The sequence below is a fragment of the Zonotrichia leucophrys genome, chromosome 1A, assembly GCF_028769735.1.
Source record: "Zonotrichia leucophrys gambelii isolate GWCS_2022_RI chromosome 1A, RI_Zleu_2.0, whole genome shotgun sequence".
NCBI classification, from domain to species: domain Eukaryota; kingdom Metazoa; phylum Chordata; class Aves; order Passeriformes; family Passerellidae; genus Zonotrichia; species Zonotrichia leucophrys.
The window spans coordinates 23,778,628-23,801,214 of record NC_088170.1 but is presented as its reverse complement, the minus strand read 5'-3'; the positions used below and the strand labels follow the sequence as shown (position 1 = coordinate 23,801,214).

The 22,587-nt window shown below is 37.8% G+C and overlaps 1 protein-coding gene across 1 annotated transcript in view; it reads right to left on the bottom strand.

Annotated features, from left to right (window-relative positions):
• Positions 1 to 6,039: 6,039 nt before the first annotated feature.
• The window catches only part of MYRFL (myelin regulatory factor like), a 38,912-nt gene continuing 22,364 nt past the window's right edge, over positions 6,040 to 22,587 (bottom strand). Inside the window, exons 13-25 of the mRNA XM_064733536.1 lie at positions 22,193 to 22,302; positions 18,623 to 18,786; positions 17,956 to 18,019; positions 17,157 to 17,242; positions 16,302 to 16,373; positions 16,133 to 16,179; positions 15,857 to 16,021; positions 11,385 to 11,459; positions 9,763 to 9,850; positions 9,421 to 9,495; positions 8,346 to 8,454; positions 6,220 to 6,294; positions 6,040 to 6,126 (exon numbers count right to left, since the gene is read on the bottom strand). Coding sequence (XP_064589606.1) covers positions 6,040 to 6,126; positions 6,220 to 6,294; positions 8,346 to 8,454; positions 9,421 to 9,495; positions 9,763 to 9,850; positions 11,385 to 11,459; positions 15,857 to 16,021; positions 16,133 to 16,179; positions 16,302 to 16,373; positions 17,157 to 17,242; positions 17,956 to 18,019; positions 18,623 to 18,786; positions 22,193 to 22,302 — 1,217 coding nt within the window. The remainder of the gene's footprint in view (positions 6,127 to 6,219; positions 6,295 to 8,345; positions 8,455 to 9,420; positions 9,496 to 9,762; positions 9,851 to 11,384; positions 11,460 to 15,856; positions 16,022 to 16,132; positions 16,180 to 16,301; positions 16,374 to 17,156; positions 17,243 to 17,955; positions 18,020 to 18,622; positions 18,787 to 22,192; positions 22,303 to 22,587) is intronic.

Here is a 22,587-nt window from a genome sequence, read left to right as displayed (position 1 = left end):
GAACATAGGCTTGGCACTGAAAATGTTCATTCATGTGCTGTTTTGACAGAAAACATGCTGTTTGGTGAAGCTGAAGAGGGGAGAGGAAACTGCTTATGAGGAAATCAGTGTCCAAAGTGCTGTGAGTGCATGACTTTTTCTTTTTTTACTGGCACTATACCTGGACAAGACACACTAGGACTAACTGAAGTGCCATTACACATCTTGAATTTCACTGAGGTTCCAGGCAATACCCACAGTGCCCTGGGTGCATCAGCCAGGCTGCTCCTGACCACCTGCCAGCATGGCCCAGAAAAAAAGCAGGAGGAGAAGCAAGTCACTGGATCACAAATATATGTGATCTAGGACTGGGACATACTTATGCCTTGGCCTTTCCTTAGAAAGCACAGTTCTTTCTGCTAAATGTATGACTCATAGCCAGCAATTGCCACTCCAGGTATTATGTGATGGTTTGCAGATGTTAATTAAAATTATTCTAATATGTCCATATTAGAAGAATTTCACAAGTACTATGCATGCATAAGCATATGGTGTGGAAGTGTAACAGTGAAACAGTTTCTTTCAATTAGTTGATCCCCACCATACAGAAAAAACCTTTCATACTTTTTCTGGAGAAATATTTCTGTAGCTTAAGAAAGATATTGAATTAACATGGCAGAATCCAAGCATTCAAAGCTGAAAAGCTAAATCTAGACCTAGTGCACTCCTCACTGGGCCTGATTTTTCTGAAGTGCTGAGCACATGGTTTTAACAAAACAGGACCTGTTTGATTAGTGCAAGACATACATAATCCTGACACATCTGAGCATCTCAATGCGCCTGATTCATTTACCCTTACAACACTGACTCACTTCCAAATCCTCTCCTCCTTCATGAAGTAAAAACACAATTAGCAAAGTTTTATTAGTGAGCAATGGAGGCATGAAGGCTTCATCAGTGGTCCCAAGTCTACAGAAGAGCAGGACTGCATCCCAGCCTCCTTGTGCCACAGATGTTATCCAAAGCTTTGGAGCTATGAACTAAAACTTCCCAGATATCCTGTTTCAAAAAGAAGCATCTCCCTTGAGAAACCTGGGAGACATTACTCAAGATTCTTTTGTCTGGAATGAACTAAATCCTGGCTTTTAACCCAACATCAAATTCACAAGCTGATATGATCAGCTTCACTATTCTGCTTACTAATAATTTTAAGGTGTTGTCCAATTACAATCAAATTTGAAAAAGGTTCAGCCAAATTATGTTTCTTTAGGATGCAAGAAAATCTGAAGCCAGGAAGCTGAAAAATACAAAACTTGTGCCCACAGAAAGAAACAGGAACAATTGAATATTTCCAAAGGCTAGTAAGAAATCCCTGAGTGAGGGAGCATCCCGTTATACACCATCAGTGTGAGAAAAGCTCAAATCAAAGCCTTGTCCAACATGCAGGGAACAAGGGAGGAAGCAAACATCTTGAGGAGGAGCAATCCACAAAAGCCAACATAGCAGCTGGGATTTTAGCAGTGACAGACTATCAGTGATACAGGACACAAATCTGAAACACGTTATTTCTCTGTAGCACAATTTATCTGGGACATTAATAGAGTAAATGATTCGTTATCATGAGTTTCCATCCGTTGTTCAAAGCTTCCAAGTATACTATAATGTCACATATAAAAGCCATGTCTTCATATAACACTACATATCATATAAAAGTCTTACAGCACTGCAACTGAAAAATATTTATTATTTTTTTGTGTATTTTGAAAGTAGTTTCTATACCTAAAATGAACCGGCTTATTCAAAACACACTGTAGCACTCAAAATCAGGTTTGCATTTTGCAGATACATTGGCCCAGGTTCTGTGCAACAGATCAAGAAGTCAGTGACTCCTGAGTGAGGGACTGCTTGTACTGTGAGCAGAATTTAACCCAACAGCAAATCTTAATGAAAGTATTTTTCTGATTTTATAAAGCAATCTAAAATCCTAGAAAAATGTAGACAATCAGGACAAAATAAAAACTCACACCCAGGTCTTCCTTCAGACCTGTGCTGTGCAGGACTGCAAACCCAGTTTTGGGATTGCTGACTTCTCAGGGTGGGCTCACATCCTCTCCCCAGGCAGCCTCCTCACTACCTACCAGGCATCTTCTGAACAAAAGAGTCACTCGAACTGAGCTGTGGTAAGAGACCAAAATGCCTCTGCTCACAGCTGTCCACAGATGTGCCAAAGGCCACCAGCAATTCCAGCTGCAAACTCACACCTCAGAACCGCTCATTCTGCTCCTCTGTCTTGTCCTTGGTTTCCATGACGTGGCCATGCAGGATTTTCTGCCTTTTCTTGGCTCAATGCACTGGGCTTTGAAGTGATCTCTGACTCTTACTTCAAATTCTGCTGCCACTGCTAGATCAAACTCAGAAAAAGCACAGTGAAGTAATCTGTGTTAGAGTCAAGTAAAAACATGAAGTGCCACATCATGTATGTGGTATGCACAGCACGGTTTGAAAGCCAGATCAGATGGCACAAGATCACCCCATTCTAGCCCTGCATTTGCCTTCTGCAACTTACAGCTGTGACTTTCACCCAGCCTGGCAGTTTGCCTTGCCTCAGCTCCCTCTTAAATTAGGCAGACATATTCCAGTGATGGATATCTGAAGGTCTCTTACAACCACATTGTGGTAAAAATAGCTAAGGGAAAGAGAATTTCCTGTTCCAACTAAAATTTACGTAAACCATTAATAATTCATTATTCAGCATTCACAAAAATTCTTTCAACTTAGAATGACCACTATTAAAAAATGTTGTAATTTTGTTACTGAGGACACAGAAATGAGAAAAAAAAACCCCAAACCAAAAAAGCAACAGACCTATTTATTTGGAAAGGTCAATCCATACTTCCTTTGTTGGTACAGGATGGAAAATGCTGCTGGTCATATTTTCCCTGTGGTATTCTTGTCTCTGGTAGTTCTAGTTCAATGCCATACAAGGGAGAAGGACAGCAGGAGGCCAAGAATGTCACCAGTCCAGTGCTGTCAAGATGTGTTCCGCTTCCCCAAACACATAAAGTGAAGGCTTGGCAGTTAGGGGAGTGAGAATCATTTCTAGAGCTTCTATATTTCCAGTCCAAAATGGATCAAAATCTGGTCACGAAGGTCAGTCACTCACTGAGTTTCTGGTGGGGCTGTGTCACAGTCTAACCCCAGTAAGCAGCTAAACATCACCCAGCCACGGTTCTTTAAACACCAAGTATTTAATTTCTTCTAGGCCTTCCCTAGCTTTTGGCAAGATTGATGTTTTTCATCTCAGATGTGTTAGAACACAGCCTTCATACAGCCACACCTTAAACCTGAATGAAATCTTCAACAGTACTTTGCTACAAACAAATGACAGGACTAGAGAACTAGTTGGAAATTCTTAAATGGGCAAACTGATGTGTAATTAAATCACCACAAGCTTTTTAAGAAAGAAAATAGTTGCTATCCCACATGCACCTCACCCTAGACTAATTACAGAAAGCCATTTAAAGACAGGAAACACTTAAGAGTTTATATTCTCCTGCAGTGCTCTGAGCCACTGGGAAGGGAATTACAATAGTGTGATGAAAACCAGGCGGGCCTAAAATGAAGAGTTTCTGTTCAAAGTGCACGTTATCATCTGTGACAAGTTGACTCTACCCTCCAGTATGGACTACAAAAAATTAAAGGCACAAATTTCAGATTATATTGTATCTACGGTTCCAACACCAGTTAGTCTCTGGAATATTATAGAACACTGGTTTACACCACAAATTCTTCTCAGGAAAAAAAAAGTCCACACCACAGAAAAACCCTTACACCTACAAATTAGTTATTTAAGGAAAAGAAGCCAGACATTGCAATTGACCCCAACTAAGCACATGCATCTAAAAAAAAATTCAGTGAGAAGGAGATTCTTAAAGGAAATCCCAAAATAGCAACAAAAGAAATGCCAAATCAAGGCAGAGAAACAAATTAAACTCTCCCATCACATTGTCAGGCAATAAATACATAATTAAGGCACACTGGTGTTTACAAAGACTGTGGCAAGGTCTTTTTTAGACATTAATTTTTCTTCCTAATGTTTCCCTTTCACTGCTAAATAATTTCATTCAGAGGACACTTGTTCAAATGTAGCTTTCATACTATAAATCTTTAAAAGCCTACAGTCAGTCTATTATATTTACTTTCTCTTCTCTACACAAAAAAGTATTGATCTAAACATACCCTACAACACTATTTACACTTTGGCTGATTATTATATCTGATTTCTTTCTGAGCAACTAATGTAAAATTTCATTTGAATAGCTCTTCCTTAAAAATGTATTTCCAAGATATAAATAGAAAGAATTTTCCCATGCAGGTGTGTATACATACGCAACGTAGAAATCCATGAAGGCAAGACATTCTTCTTTTCAATATTTCTATTCTTTTATCAATCTAACACAAATCACAAACACCCAGAAAAAATATGACCTGAATTTAGTAGTAAATAGTTCATTCCTGTTTGAGAGGGGGAAAAAAACTCATTGAAATAGCAGTAGCATTGTGAAATCACACAGCTGTGGTGGTAATGATGGGACTGCTTTCTGAAATGGAAACATTAGACAACTGAACTGAACTGTTGTTCCCTAACTTACACTTATTTTAGAGGGCATTTGCAGAGTGCTACATTTCTCTTTTAGAGTTTTGGTTGGTTTTGGTTCTGTTAGCAAAAAAAAAAGGATTTATATCTAAAAAAGGGCAGCAGATAATAAAAGAAGGTGCATGCCTATAGGACAGAAGCAGGTTTCCTTATTGCAAAGGAATAATATTTTTTTAAAAAGTAATTTAATAATCTTCCCATTTTCTGAAAACTTAAGGGCATCTCAGCTCAGCTGTTCCTACCCATTTGCTCTTGTCTGCTGTACATACAATATCATAGAACTTCTCTATGATCCATACAATAATTTTATTTACACACCTGTAGCAGGATGCTCTGTCTGGGATGCAGTGAAGATTTGAGCAATGCAACATTTCAAAGCTATCACTGGTGAACTGAGTGGAGGTGTCATGCAGCTTTTGCTGCAAAATTACACAAAACCAAATCTGACTCATCAATTCCAAAGTTAAACATCCTGATAGTGAGGTAAAGGTGTGGCAGATATGTAAAGTATCCTTATCTAAAGATGCTGAGCTGACACTGAGCTGAGCTGACTTCGCCATAACCATATGGAGACATATGGCTGACAGTGAGCCACTTTATACTATAAGAGTACCGCTTATATATATACTATAAAAGTGCCAAATGGCAGGGATTTTTAGCACACTCCTTCTTGAAGCATGTATGGAGATTCCTCCCTTGGGTGGGGATGCCTCTTAAGGTGAGCTAAAGATGTTTGCCCACCATCATTGGTATGGGTGAGTAACATTGATCTCTACTCAATAATTGTTTCTTTTTTGATGACTTTAATACTGTTGCTTTAATATAATATATTATCATATACTATACTAGCAGTGTTAGCTTTCATACCATGTAGTAATTCTGATTAAGATCTTTTTGTCTAATCATTTATTGTAATAAATCATTCATTTTGATACATCTGGCTTGCTATCCTTAATTCTGCATGACAAAATTGTACAAAGGTTCAATCACACATGTAATTCCTTAGATTTAAACCATTAAACAAGTCTGGGGCAAAGATTGGATCCAACCACACCCAGACTCCTCTCTGAGGAGTTTAGAAAACCAGAGGTCATTCTGCACCCTGTGAGTCAATGGGAAGGCTTCTCGAATAAGCTTTGAAGCTCCTACTCCACCCACAACAACATCATATACTCCATTACCTCGTGTCTTTTTAGAAACAGTTTCTGGAACTGCAGAGCTATGGTTGTTGTTAACACTTTATTTTTCTACTTTTTTTTTTAATTTAAAAGTGAAAAAACCCAAGAAAGTCCCATACAACCCAGAAAGAGTTTTAAAAAATATCCAGGATTATTTTCACGTCTCTTTTTCATATTAAGCATTTCCTCATCTTTTCCCCAAAGAACAGAATATTTGGCAACATTTTAATTACACTGCCGATAAAAGTAGAAGTAATAATCAGTAAAAAACATTCCAGCAAAGTAACGGTCTGTTGAGCAGCTAGCAAAACCCTGCAAAAGAAAAATAAAGGAGGTTGATAGAGGAACTTCTTTCAGTTCAAATGCTATTTGTCTTTTGCCACGTTGCCATTTGGAAAGGCTTACCGGCACGGCCACGCGGAAAGAGTATGCGCTGTCATACAGCTTAGCTACGGGGAGAGCCCAAATGTGCTGCCGTCCCTAGGGGACAAATGAGACACAGATCAGACAACCTCATTCCAGGGGAAACTGGAGAGAAGGACAGACTCTGGAAATGTTTCATTGACAAATGCAGCACAAGGTAATCATGATATCAAGACGTGATAACTACAGGCAAATGCATTTAAAGATCAAGTGCTGACTTTAAAACCTGCAAATGTGGTTTACTCTGATCAGCTCCACATGGAGGAGAACTGGTAGGCATCTGACTCCCAGCGACACTCAGCTGGCTCTGAATAAATGGATTCCCTCACTCATTTTCTAAGCAAATGCCCCAAAAATAGGGATTGTTCCTGATATGCCAGGTGACCCGAGAGCTTTAATTTGCAATACTAGCAAATGGCAGTTCTGCTGATTTTGGGACCGGAACTTTAGCAGTGCTCAGTAGACAGAATTTCCTCCATATATTCTAAAGATACAGGTAGAGTCTTCAGTCACTATTTCAAAAGCAGATACCTGCAAGGTTTCATGCTATTTTTTATTACAGTGTTCTGCCATGCAAAAGTGAAACAACATATTTTGTACCTGAAATGTTTATGCTAAATTGAATGAAACAAAATTCAATCCTCACCTCTCTTTCACCTAATGATCCATGGTAATTTATATTCCTAGTGTCTCAACTCCTTCATCTTTCTCTCCTCACTTCACTTTCTGACACATGCTCTCTGCTGGAGACAATATGTTCACATGACAAAACTTATGTGGGACTGGTGAGTCCAAATGATTGCTGTTCTGCCTTTTGGTAGGGAATAAGCCTTCCCATCCCTAGAAAAATTTTCTTAAAAGAAACCTCTCCAACAAGGCAGCATTTCTATTCTGAGTCACATCAAATCTGAAAGCTCACTGCTGCTGGATGCTAGTTAGCTTTAGTCTTTTGATATGGATTTCAGGAAATCTCTTTGGCCAGTTTTGTCAGTAAGCTTCAAGGACATTTCTGCATTGTGAAACTCTCTAGGTCTGACTTAATTTCAATTCTGTTGAAATTACAGCAGACAGGTCAAAACTTGGAAAATTTTAACTTTTGGATGACTATGCCACTGTTACAAAGAATCCTGAAACTTTTTGCAAAGACATTTGAAAAGTTGAGCAAAAAGTCAGCTGGAGGTATCTCAAGTGCTGTAATCTGACTAAGCACAAAAAAAACAAAAAACAAACAAACAAACAAAATCAATTAAAAACATGTTATGTATGGGATCATAGATCAGAATTCTGAAGACTCTTCTCCAGAAGAACTTGGAAATTACTTCCAAATTCAGAGATGTTTCTGCTACAATGTGTTCAGAAATGCTATTTATCATTGCTTCTGCCTTTCCTACTGTTTTAGACAGAATAGACATTTCTAAACAAACATTGACAAATGAGGGCCTTGAAGGAGGCCTGTATGTTCAGGGAACCTGAAGAAAGTTTAAAGCCTTCATCACTTTACTGGAGGTGCTTCAAGATTTGCAAGACCTGGTCACTAAATATTTTTTATTGGGAAAAGCCACCCTGTTTCACCAGATTTTATCCCCATTGAGGGAATCCAGAGAATGACACATAAACAATTTTGCTTTTAAAATGAAGAATTTTCCCTAAGGGATTTACCTTTAAGCTCCTGTTCACACAGAAATAAAGCAGAACACTACCATTGTTACCAGCAAATTCTAGACTTTAAAACTGGAATTAATTACACATAAAATAATAATAGAAGCCATAAAGTAGATGAGAGGCTGGAGGACTTTCCTAAAGCTCTGAGTGATAAATTACTCCATTTCTCTGGAGTTATAATGAGTTGTAGTGGTGGCTTAGTCTGAAGTAGAATCAAAACTGTTCTTTCAGAGAATTATTGGACAGGTTTTTATAAAAGTCAGCAGAAAACTGACTCCAACAAAAAGACTGCATCTCATTATGGTCATGCCAAAGCCAGCCATGACTGACAGACTCAAAGTACCAGCATTTGGATTTCTAGCACTTCAACAAAGATCAGAATTTTGCAGCCATTAATTTCATAACAATTTTTCCCAAACCCCAGAGTATTGCTATACAAGTCTTACCTGTGTGGTTTCTTGGAAATTCTTCCTACTGTTTTGGCTGGAAGAATAATGGGAGCAAAAATTTCCAAATGTGACTTTGCAGAGAAATATAATTAATGGTTCTGTGGTGCTTCAAGAAACAGAGAAAAATATGGATAAATGACTTTATTAAAAATAAAATCAGTTGCTCCCAAATCACAAACCAATATTCAAAATACAGTCATGCTCAGTGAAACTCTGAATATGATGTATTAATCCCTACATGAGAGTGCTATACTATTGGATTATAACGGCATGCATTTAAAAGACAAATTTTCAGTGGCTGTACAAAACAAGTAGACACTTCAGGGGTACTGTTATATTTCATCTTATCTGAAAAATGCAGATGTTTACAGGGATAACATTGAAGATCAACTTGTCCAAGACTGGACAAGTCCTTTGTTGCAGACATGGAAGTCATGAACTGTTGTGAAGCAGATTGTTTGGCAGCTGTTCTGGTTAGTGCTGGCCTTTCTCAGAATAAAACTCCAAATTAAATTACTTGTTCCCTCTGGGACAACATGGTGGAGATGAGCTTTTGAGGAGAAAAAGCTGCTGAAAGGAATAAGTCTGCTGCTTTTCCCTGCTGTAAGTCGCAATTCTATGCAACACCAGAAGTTCCTGCACAAGAACCCCCCTTTCACAGTGTTGGCACAACAGCCCCAAGAAGGCACTCTCTGGAGTTACTCATGTTATGTTCCTAATAACGTTTCTCTACAACAAAAGAAAACTCTGATCCCTAGGCCAGAGACCACAATCCTGCCAACACAGACATATGTGTCTGTCCAAATGCTTATTAGGAGTGAAGCTCAAGACTTCTGGATTTCAATACCTGCAACATCACGTGAAATCTTCCTTGAGCTGAGAGTTGTATTGGACCTATGCAACAGCAAGGAATCTACCCAAAAGGTCTACATTAACAATTTAGTTGTGCACTACATTTTTCCCACTCCTCTGAACAGGATGGATTTGTGTAGCAATAAGCATCAGGCAAGAATTTCTATCAAATGAAGAACCACCATTGTCTTTTGCATGTATTCCTTTTAATTGTACTTACTTTATTTCCAGTGAGATTTCTACATCCATGGGCGTGTATTTGTTAATAGGAATAACATAGCTGTAGTTTCCAGAGCTGAAAAAGGATGTATTAATACACATGGGATTTTGATATACACAGTATCTTCCTCAAAACATGGAAATTGAATTTAAATTTAAACAGAAAAAAAATTTAAAAATGTCAAAGACTACTGCATCCAAGAGGAAATAACTGTGAGCAGAAGCCAGCCAGGCAGCCAGACCACAAAAATATTAGGTCTTTTATCCTACTACAGCAAAATAAAACAATTATTTTTATTATTTTATTGAATAATAAAATAATAATTATTAAAATTTCTCCTACCTGCACTGCAGATTTTTACTACAATAGCGGTTGTCAATGCTTTGCTGAGTTTGCAAAATCTGTATGGAACTGACTGTTGTATCAATCCCTAAAAATATTAAGAAGAATAATTTTTTTCTTGATTATTTCAGAAATAATAGATAAGAGCATAGTAAAACTGCAGTTAGTCTACTGCCTTGATTGCCACTACAGGACTTGCTCCAGGTCCAAATTAGCACTCGGTTAAAAGCCTCTGGTTGATTACCATCATTGTGCCATGGCAGATAAGAACCTTGTTCAGTTTGCAAGGACAAATATCCTGGGAACCTAACATTGCACCATTTTCTTTTGCACAGGTGTTGAAGGCTACTTTGATGGCAACCCAAGTAAAACTCAAATGTGTCAATATTCATTTTCATGTGCTAGAAGTCATACCCATTCAAGTAACCATAAAGTTGAAAAACCTCATCTTTGTTGAGAGGAATAATATGGAATGCAACAAAAATTTTTTCTAATTCCCTGCGGAAGAAAATTACCCAACTTAAATGAAAATTATAATTTCTTCATATAATGTTGCCTTGAACTTGCAAGAACTTAGTTTTTTGCAAGAGATTTGTAATATACTGCAGATACATGATGAATATAGCCATGGTAACATTGTTTTTCCCTTGGGTAGACACCATGTGTCTGAGAGTGCTGTCCAAATCCTTGCTGAACTCATCTGAGGTGTGTGTACACATGCAAAAAATCAGAAGGGGAATGATTTTTTCCCAGATCATCCCACTGGGGTACATCCCAGCAACAAGCAGAATCTGTGTTCTATTCCTCACCTGCTTTAAGTGCATGGTCTAGATGTCTAAGTCTAGATGTTTTATCATCCAAATATTGCCTATTCTTTAATCAAATATTTATTTTAAAAAACCAAAACCAAAAACAACCAAGCCTTAAAACAGAGGATCCACATAAACCGAAAAGACACAAGGCATAATCCTGCTCATACTGAATGAATGCCAGAGCATGCTGTTATAACATATGTAGTCAGCAGATACTCATCTTTACATAAAAGAATCAATATTTTCAGCCCAGACTGGCTCTGACAGCAGTGCACAGTCACTAAAAGGGGAACCTGAAATCAAGCCAAATTTTCTGTGTCAAGGAACTTAATTTCATCTCCTCTGAAGGCAGTGTAAGGATCTGAAGGTAGGGATGGCCCCTTTGAGCAGCTGACATTTTAATTCCTTAGGTGAGATGAGGCAAACCCCAAGCACTTCCTTCACACTGTATCATGAGTTTCCTGCACATGAATATCACATTCATATCCTTAAGCACAAGATTTTAGCTCCTGTCAAGGAAAATGCCACTTGTCATTTTATTGTATCTGAAGCCAAGCCTAAAAACTCTCTAGAGAGGGCAGTCAGACTGTCTATAAAAATCTAATGAAGATGTAAGAATAAACTGAAAATTATAGTGAATCACAGGTTTCCTGCTGTTCACAGGAAGTAGACTCACAAGTGGTAATTCTCTAAATGATGAATTACAGCTGAAACTTCCCTAAATTCCAGAAGCAGAATTCAAAGCCTAAAAGTAGATCTTGAAAGTTATACATGTAAACTTTTATTTTTTCATTTAAATATAGAACTTACAGTCATTTCCAAGATCAGGTCTTCCAAGAGGTTTTTTGATGGAATCTCGTTTGGGTAACATGTCACTTTTGTTTTCTGTGAAAGGGTGAACGTACAAACATTACCAAAATCAGCCTTGCACAATTGTAACAGCAAAGTATATTCCAAAGTATACCATACATAACCAGAAGATAATTTTGTTAATTATCTCTTGAATAGATATGCATAACCATGAGAGAGATCTTTGAAATACAAAGCACCTCCATTCAGAAGAAGATATACACAGTTAAAATAAGTTTCAGATAACAAGAAACAAGTTTTTGAAATCTACAGAATATCAAAAACATTTCCAAATCACAGCCTAATAGAAAAGACTTCATCACACACAGAGAACATCACCAATTTCTATAACAGAGAGCCAAGCTGAAAGTCAATATGCAGCCAGGCACTTCAGCACAAATCTGAACATAAAGTCACATCTTTCTTGTTAGTGAGAAAATAGTGTTAGGAATTATAGGCATCTGGTATGCCTATAATTCCTAAATACAGGCTGTATTTAGGCATCTGGTATGCCTAAATACAGGCTGAGGGAACAACTTAGATTTTTGAATGTGTGTTGTAAAGATACTGAGGACTGAGCCAGTACTACAGAGAGAAGATGCATAACCAAATTTAAAAAGCTAATACATGTCTCTAACAGCATGATCCCCATGTTCACTGATATCACCTCTGTAACTTCAAACATGGAACTAGGCTGTGTAATATAAGCTGATGACTTCTGTTTTTAATTGTAATTCTATTAATTTGCTCAACACTTGCCTAGAAAAGTGAATTTTAAAGATCTTTTGAATAACCATCATATAGTACAACCTGGGGAAGGCAAATGGCCCTTCAGGCCCTTGGGTAATGGTCTAATGCTATTCCTGTGCCTCTACACAGCTTGCCAGCTAAGAATCTGTTCAGACATGTTACCAGGAAACTGGCACTGGGAAATCCTGATATTGCCTAAATTAACATGCTCCATCGAATGTCGTTTCTAGAATACCAAAATATTCCATTACTATGTTTTCCAAAGGAAATTTTCTGATTTCAGAATGACTGTTTCATGATAGGAAGCAGGGATCAAAATGCATTATTACTGAGATTGAAGCAAGACAGCTGGATTGACCATTTTGTTTTCTTCTTCACTCCAGATTTGGATTTCATTTCAGTATTGGGAAATAAGAAAATCCAGACTTTTCTCATGCTAGTAGGTTACCAAGAGCATGGAGCAACATTAAGAAATGGAATCCAAAGGCCCAGAAGCAATGTAATACAAAATCATCTTTGGGATTTTAATCTGTCTTGTGTTTTTTTATAAAACTCTCATACTGCTGCCAGCTATTCCTTGAATTCATTTCCTATTTACTAACTCATCATACGGATCTACAGGTTCTGCCAGATGTGGTGGTAACTGCTGCATTTAGCAGTCATCTGCTGTCCCATTTCATTGTACAGTTCCACACACCTAGTAAAATGGCTACTGAACACATGCAATCACTTATACAGTACAGTCATCTTGGGGCAGATCTAATAAAAGCCTGTTCATTCTCTCATTCCTCCCATTAACTCACAAACTAAGTCACACATTCATTTTCTCCTGACTTCTCTTAATAGTCCAGTTATGCTAGCAATGCATTAAACACTGTAATTTTAAATTTTCATTAAGAGACAGCTATTCTGTAGAAAACCTATATCCCCTAGTGGAGGTAAAAGATTGCTCTATGGAGATAAAATTGTCCAGCCCATGCAAGTGTTGGTAGGAAGATTTATTAAAACTTGGAATTAGTAAACACTTAAAATTGTGATTCTTTTGCAGGTGTTGGAAGAAGGCATTAAGCAGTATCAGAATTTTGTACAAAAACCAGGACAAAGACAGATTTACTTCACTAAGATTTTAGACCAAGTCGGTAACCAGCATAGAACTTTATTTTCACTTGAGTTTTTACTCATCATAGAATTACCATTTCATTGTTCTTTCAGATATTGCAATCTAAATTTTGAATACAAGGTGCCAATTGAGAACACCAAGAACTACCACAAAGCACCACAGCAACCTTAAATAAATTGTAAATAAAATTCCACTCTTTCACATATAGTAACACTGAGGGCTTTCTCAAAGGCCCATGTGGGCTGTGAAGATCCAATTCAATAACAAATATAGAACTACAAGCATGGCAAGAATATAATGAGGAAAACCATCATCTTCATATAAGATTAAGAAAAACTCATCCAATAAATGCAGTATCTTTTTTTCTCTCCTCAAATACTCTATGGTTTTAATTCAAGTGATTGTTAATATTCCATAAGCAGCGCAGGAAAAATCTACTGATGGTTTCTCATGGTGGTGGTACGTTCCTATGAATCTGTTAACTGCCCTCTGAAGGCAATAAATGGGAATGCCTGAGGCTGACCAAAGTCCAGCAGGAGCTCTCACCAACCTTTTATTGTGAGGGGAGAGACTCTGGGGAGAAACAACAAGTAAGGACAGCTCCTGGTTATTGGTGGCACTTAACATTAAGGGGAGAGCAGTGAGCACTAATGGCATGGAAGCAGAGAGCAGAAAAGGCCAAAACACTGAAGGGTATTCACATTCCTCAATCCCACTGAAACCAATGGAAGTTCTGAAGCCTAAACCCTTCAGAGAAATCAGTTTAAAAAAAAAATATGAGGAAGAAAGGTCACATTAAGCTAGGTGACATAAAGATGTGCTGAGTTCTTGTTTAATAATTTTTCTGCTTTTGCTTCCACTTGAGCTTTCCAAACAGCCTTTTCATCAACAGCTCTGGGATGCAAAGGATTAGGAACTACAATGAATGCAGTAGCCTGCACCCACAGAATTCAAGTATTGCATGTGGAGCAGCAAAAGGTCTGTAGTAAATCCTAAATTAGTATTTAATTTAATTGCAATTTCAAACAGCTCTACCTTTCCATGAATCAGACTAATCAGCTGATTCTAAAGCATCCACTTTTTATCATGATTATTCCCCATGTTTAATGCTTAGCTTTTTTTCTGAAAACATTTTCCTTTTCATTTTTCTTGGCTACAGCTACATTAAACAGCTTGTGGTTTTCCTTCTGTTTGGATTTCATATTGACATTGTTACCTTCCATCTGGGAATATATTCAGGTTCATTAAACTTGTGCAGAACTGAAATCTTTCAGTAGCATGTGTACTGTGCTGATTTTTCACTCTTGGATCCACTCTTAATGCTATTTGGAGCATAAAACCTTGAGAAGGTAATGCTTTGTGTTTATTCTTATCTTCTCTTTCCACCTAATATCAGAAGCAGCCAGCTGAGGACAGAAGGTTTTCATATTTCATTTTCATCCATCTACAATTCCCTTATTTATAAATGAGATTAATGTCTTCTTAATTAATCAACACTCTTTCAAGCTTCAGAGCAATACAAATCACTCAGGTATGACCTCTTGAAAGCTGTGCTGGGTTTTATCTGCCACAGGGCTTACTGCAGCACTGATCACAAGAATCACAAGGGCCACTCAATACAGCTTGTCTGCAGAGTACAGAATGGCCAGTGGGCGAGCCCCACTGAAACAGTTCATGCTCACAGTGTCACGGCAATTGGTAAAGCCTGCCCTGGCAGACATTTGTACTTCAGAGGCTGAACTGCATCCAGCCCCAGTTTCACTTCACTTTGTCAACTGTGCTGCAAGAATTGCTCCCAAGGCCAAGATAGGAAGAGTGTGAATGCTGGTTTAGTAACATTAACACTTGCTTCCAGACACTGGATGTGTTAAGGACTGGGAGAGAGGAATATAGATTCCCACAAGTTATTAATACCTTTATGCATTAACCCTTTCTTATAAATATTGTAAAAGTTGTAAACAATGCATCTTCACAGACACTATGCATACAACACCTGGCAGACAGTATCAGTAAAATAATTAATTCCAGTAAAAGTATTTTATTTTATAGAGCTCTGCCTTCAAATACTACTGTTCAAAACTCCTGCCTTAATAATCAGAGTTTTAACTGCAAGTTTTATGTTTCCAGGCAGTTGGCATTTTGTCTCTGCCCATGGAAAAGATGTAGTACCACCACATTGTGACACAATTCCATTTTTGGGGGTTTTTGCATCTGTTAATCAATTCTCTACTACCCCTAATCAACTCACATCCAGCCGTGGCCAAAGGTCAATTAAATGGATTAGTGATATTCCAGTTCACATCAAATCATTTACCAAGAATGGCCAGGAAAAACAGTGACAGCAGACAGGACATCTTAGGGCCCCGAATTCTTAAGGGTAACCAGACTGGATTTTTCAAAAACATATTGACTGCAGTGATGATTAGTTATATCAAGATTTTTTAAATCCTCTGGAATGAGCTCTTTTGTAGAAAGCTACCTACCTTTAAAGATTCTTGCCCCTTTCCCCATACTTTCCATACAGTCTCTGCTCAAATTATAAAGAATTATATTTTCAACTTACGTTTTCCCTTTGCATTATTTTTTTCATAGCTTAGAGATTTGACTTTTGGTTGGTGAATTGGACAACAATAGACCTTGTCACAAGGTAAAATGCCACAGAAATTCACTTCAGGGATCCTGCTGATGGGCTGTGTGGTCTGAGAAACTGTGCTCTCACTCTGTAATGCTAAAAAAAGCAAACAACAACAAAAAACCAAAATATAATTCTCACAAAGGCTGCATACTGGCATTTTATAATAGCCAATTATGTGTAGGCAGACCAGCAGAGACACAGTACCTGCTGTGGTAGTAGAGGGAGAGACTGGAACAGGACTTGAGGTGCTGCTGAGGAAGAAAAACAATTCATTAAGAAATGGACATTAGAGCTGAGGACCAAAACAAATTGATCCACAGTCTATTACTGATTCTACTAATCTGAATTCACTAATGGTAATTTAACTACTTGCCTGTAAACTGGATGTTTTTCAAAACGTCTGTCGTGAATGCTAAGTAAATATAGGCTCCATATTGCCAAAGCACTGTAGAAAGAGAATTGTTCTGCAGATTTACATCCATCTTTTATGCAACACAAAAAGAATAACACCTTGACAGCATTGTGGGGAAATGCGGTGATGCAAGTATTAACTATCTGATTATTTTCCCTTTAGTGGGAAAAATTTCAGCTGAATTTAATGGGGTTTAGATCAGATACTTGTATACAGTATTGCGTTCATTATACTTGTATTCAACACAAAATACAGCCACTTTCCAACCTAAATAGAATCACACTACCAGTTCAAAGTACTCAGGTCACAAAGAGATTGATTGTAAGCCACAAGTTTTTGGACTGGAGACAGAAAATAGCAATCTCAGGAGTCCAGAGCACACTTTCCTTTCCACAAGTCCAATGTCACAAGTTGAACTTCAGTCACATAACTGCCCACCACAGTGGGAACAGTTTCAACTTCATTTCACACAACAGAATCACTCTGTACATCAGAAATTATACTTAGACACAGAATGATTGGACAAAACATGCAGAGTCCAGTTTAGCACCTGTAGTACAAGCCACTGAGGTAAACTCAAGGTGCACCATACATTGTGACACGGAGAGAGATCAGTTGGGTGTCCATCCCATGAGTACCTTACTTTTATACAATGGTTTCAACTTTACAATGCAACCAAGGATATTAATTGTTAATTTTAATACATTGTGTTCTTCAAGTAGGAAGGGAAAAGAAGAAGAAAAAGTGCTATAGTCTTTCAGATAAGTAGAAAGGGGAAGGGAGAAACAAGTCAAATTGTTGTTAATTAATTTTTACCATAGTGCCATAATAGCAATCAAAGCTATTATAGTCACCCGGAAAATCTTCACGGAGCAAGATTCTTTGGTCTTTGATAAACAAACCTATGGTAAAAAAAGAGTTTGGTTAATTCAAGTGGCACATGTCTAAGCAACTACTTGTAGATTAAGAAATACTACACTGGGTTGACTTTACATCATCCTCGTTTCTTTCATGATCACCCTTATATGGGGGTCAACATCTACAGAGAGAAAATTAAAAGGTCTCTAAGACTGTCAGTCACTGTGCATTGTTGATAGTTTGGGGGCACAAACATAGAGGAAGAAAAGATAGCTAAAAATAACAGTTCCTTGTCCTTTCTTCCTGCCATTTTTCATACTTTTGAAATATTTCAAAATCAAATAAAGAACTCAGTAAGTGTCCAGAACTAAAAGCTCAGCAGGTTTCAGTATGTGCTCAGACCACGTTAAAGCAGGACTGGTACAAATACAGAAGAAAGGCACTTTCCAAACAAGTAGGATAATCTTAGGTGATGGAGCATTTGACTGTCATTATGGTATAAAGCACATTTGACCTATTATTTTCTCTTACTCTTTAGCACTGGCAAAAGCAAAGTAGTCAAATGAGCATTGGTTCACATTAAAGGACAGGGCTTGGCACCCCAGGACGTCTGTCTTGAAAAAGGTCAATATATGTATTTCTTCACTCATACGATCCCTTTGAAAAGGGGTATCCACTTCCCATACCACGATACAGGCAAGAGAAAGTGAAAGCAAATCACAGTGAATGACTCAGACAAGGATTTCATTTCACTCACCTTCCTGGATTTTAGTGGGACTGATTTTATTGATGGCAAGAGACTATTAGCTCGACTATACCTGCTATAGGAGACAAGATCTCTTTAACATTCAAATGCTTCAGCAAGTAATTAATGAAGAAAAGACATTTTTAACGTGTTAATGTCACTTGCTTTTGCAATTTTAACATTTATAAAGGGAAAGGCAGAAGTGTTAGCAGATTCATTTTCAAGGATAAAGGTTCCAGTTAACTCATTCAGGTGAATGCTCTTAAATGCTACATTTGATTTGGAAAGAAAGAAAACTTGGGAAAATTGCTTAGAAACAGGAAAAACTCATCACTTCCACTGAAGCATCAGTGAAGATTCTTTCTTCTAGAAGAAGCTCTGCAGATTTGCTTTAGAAGCAATTTTCTAAGTCCCAGAGCTGTAACTGGACATAATCTACCCTTTACTTTATGCAACAGAAGTTATTACAAAAATTACTGCAATTTAACAGCCATTTCAAAGATTAATTTCATCAGTGATTAAAAACAATTTGAGACATTTGGGGTCTTTTGCATGACTTAAATACTGGAAAATAGCTGAACCCTACTGTCAAGCAAAATTGGTTTTCCCTTCTATCACTTTAGAGATCCCTTTAACAACTTGTGTGACAACGATTAGAGAACATCCCAGGCAGAGGTACCTGACTTTGCTCTCTTCACTGACTGTTGACTTTAAACTGTTGATCCGTTTCTGCCTGGCCAGTTTCCTATTCCACTGTTCCAATTCTTCTATTCTGACTTCAAGATTGTTTGTTAGCTTACAAAGCTGCTTTACAGCACCGACATTCTCCATAAAGATCTGATCCTGAGAAGAAAATAATGACAAAATTAGTAGATACATAGTATATTCATCAATCAGGTGTAACAAGCAGAAATTAGTGCAGAATTCACCTATATAAACACAAGTTATCTCACTGTAGATGGGATGGATGTATGACCAGAAAACCCTTTTGCTAGACATTTAATTTGCAGTAAATTGAAAATGAGGACTTGCAGAAAAATTTGAAGTCAAAGGGCTTTTTGTACCAAGAATTTAAACTGTATTTTACCTTCATACTATGTTGGAACCTTAAAACTGTTCCAACAGACATCTACTACTTGATTTTCAGTGCTTTAGCTGAACATAGATTTTAGAATCCCTTAGCAAAATGTACATCCAACCATCTTCCTACCGCATTAGGTAGGCTCAGACAAATCAGAGTTTCTATCCATGTTTTACATATAATATTAATCACACAGACATAAGTGACACAGATTAAAAACCAAACCAGATATCAAGCTGTGATTGTGTAAAGTTTTGCTCTCCCCTTCAGCCTCTCCAGTCTCTTACAGGAATCTTGTAGGTCCTAATAACATGATCATCTCTGCAATTAAAACAGTTTAGACATCCTCCATTTACTCTTTCTGGATATTTTCCCCAGGAAAAGCTTCTTATTCTCCTACCCATTCTTATCATCTAGGTATCAATCTGCTGCTGGAAATGCTCTCAGTATAATCATCCAGGTAGCATGTTATTCATTTCTGAGTCAAAAATGGTTACTGATCCACTGCAGGAGAATAGTATAAAAGTACTTTGTTTGCTGTGTGAAAGAATGGCTTTCTCATTCTAAAGTCCAACCAGACTGGTGCCATTGGATGAAGCTATTTCTGCAGTTAATGTTGCTGTGTTCCAGTCAAGTCAAGTTATGCAGAAGATGAAAGCACTTTTGCCTTTCACATTGTAAAAGCCATGCACACCTTTCTTTTAAAGGTGACTGCATTCCACAAAATCAGACAGCATTTCATGCAATCAGAGTCAGAGAACACTATCAGTGGCAAATCACAAGCTTCCCTATTGCCAGAATACCAAGAGCCCATTTAAATAAAAAGTGACTTCAAAATAATCTCTTGTAACTAGAACTGTGAAATCACTTATATGGATGCTTGTATCAATGATACACAGCAGCTGCCCTTTCCAATGTCTTCAAATCAAGTATGAATTGCTCCAACTAGCTGAGAAAATTGCTCTTCTCACAAAATGAAGGAACACTCTATTTGAAGGAAAAAACCTGATCAGAGTTTTACTGCCCCTCTAGTGACAAAGTACTGAGCACAGTGTGACTGAGAAGAAAAGATTCTGTCTCAAAAAAACAAATTGCATATAGTTGAGACATTTCTCTAGAAAGCAGCAGACCCTGGTTCAAATGTAATGTAATCAATTAGTTTTACAGAGATCAACAGCTCCAACCTGACAAAGAGACACAACACCAGCCAACACCGTACTTATCTGGATATAAACTTGGAATATGAGATAACAAAGTTTAAGGTCTCATCACCTGCCAAATTGAAAAAAAAAGAAAATGAAGCACTGTCCATTTTCTATTCAAGCTGCTGAGCTATTCTGGAGCTGGGAGCTTCAGAAATTTAAATCAGATGTTCCACCTGAACAAGATGGAACACCTTGAACACCTTACAAATCCCTGCATTCAATATACATCTTAAACTGTTAGACACAGATCTCTCTTGATCCTGTCACCCCAAAGGTCATGGAATTGACCTTCATATGCTCTACCACAACTGTTAGGAGAAAGAGGAGAAAGCACAGATTCACCTGACCATACTAAAACACCAAAGTGCCTGTGAAGTAATCTCAGACCCAGATCTAGACAGGTAGTCAAGAAAATGATAAGCAGCAAGTAAGCCATTGCTGTAACAATCCACTCCTGCTTGGGCCACAGACACAGCAGAATCACACCCTACAGGCATGAATAGAAAGTAGGCATTCTCCATTTGTAGATCACATCCCTGGAAGCACTGGCAAGCACCCTCCAGAGACCCAAGGTACAGAGAAGAAAGGGAACACGATGGGCACAAATGGCAGCGCTGTGAGGCACTGCTTGAGTTGGTGTTTTGTATGATATTTCAGCAAGGAAGAGATATCAATCAAAAGCTCAATTCTCCAACCTAAACTTCTGCCAGGTGAAAAACCAGGCTACCCCAAAGAAATTTTGGAGGCATTCAAAAATGCAAATGATGCTACAGGTGTCATACCATATAATTGGAAGGCCTAAAGGGCAAATTTAACTTGGAGTCACCTACCAACACTGCTCTTCTACTAGCATAGAAAACAACTACAGGCGGGAACCCTGACCAAATAGAGCAAATTTTCTAGAAGTCTCCTTTTCCACAGTATCTCCAGAAATACTCTTTCCACAGTTTTATTTAAGGTATCTAATTCGTACTTCTTTTATATGGAATACAAGACCTAGAATATTTAATTTCAATTATTTATAGCCTATCAAAAGATGACAAGTGACCTGCAATATTTTTGTAGATATTTTCTCCAAGTTTGGTGGTGTAAACCTGTGTTTTCTATAGAAAAATGAAAGAATGCATTATGACAATGAATGCAGGATTGTGTTCATGGTATCATCCAGACAAGACAAGGTCACCTTTCTCTAAAACCTCTCTCTTCTCATTATCACCTGCAAGTGGGAAAAAGCTGGGAAATGGTCTTTGGCATGAACCAGCACTCAGCAGAGGGGCTGCCTTCAGACAAGTGCTGTCTGCAGTCTTGTGTGACTGGACTCTGTGACTGACAGTCCCTTGCAGTTGTATTTCCACAGGAAAAGGAGGAGAAGAGAGCACAGGACAGTACCTCAGCAGTGTTTCCAGCCTATGAGCATGGTAACTATTTTGTGTGCTACTTCATAGCATATGATTTTGAACCTATAAAAAGCATTTCAGATTGCCCAAAAAAAAACCCCACACACAGAGCTAGCACTTGTATTTGCTATGCAGAGGTTATACCAGGATTAGAGTCAGGAAATTTTTATTTAACAAATTGAATGCCATCATTGCTCATTCACTTGTGGAACACTTAATTAACTGAAATGCTTAAGCACAAAATAATGTTTTGGAGTAGCACTTGTTGAACCAATGCTATGAAATCACTATCCACTTCTATTCAGAAAAGTTAGGGCTTTTACTTTTTAACTGTATGTGTATATAGTATTGTAATCAGTTTTTAATATAGATATTTCTTGTTATTAAAAGATTCAGCCCTTTACTAACAGCTGGTGGTTCAGTTTTTCTCAATGATTCACTGAACACCATTTCTGTAACACATGTGGGGGGCTACAGCTTTTTATGGGGCACAGCATGTGTTCACAGCTCCCCACAGGAAAGAATAGTCTGAATACATATCCCCACTTTCTCCCTCAAGACCATACCTTGTCAACCATGAGGAAGTTTTCTATTTTTTCACCATCATGACAAGCAACATCTCCAACTTCTCTAACAGCTTCAGGTAAAAGACTCTTCACTTCCTGGGCTATTATTCCTGTTCAGGAGTTCAGAAAAACTAATGTCAGGAAACACACTGGCATACCTGCTTACCATTCTAAAAACTACAGGCAAAGCAAAAAAAAACTATCTAGAATTTCTCTGTGGTAAGAAAATCCAGGGTTTCTGGTTTCTTTCTCCATTCCACAAAAAAACCCCAGGAGCCTTTAGAACTCTCATTTTCTGCAGAGAGAACAAAATAGTTTGTAAGCACATACTTCATTCTCATTAAACTTCTGGAAAATAAACTTCCCATCTTTAAGAATTGAAACAGACATTATAA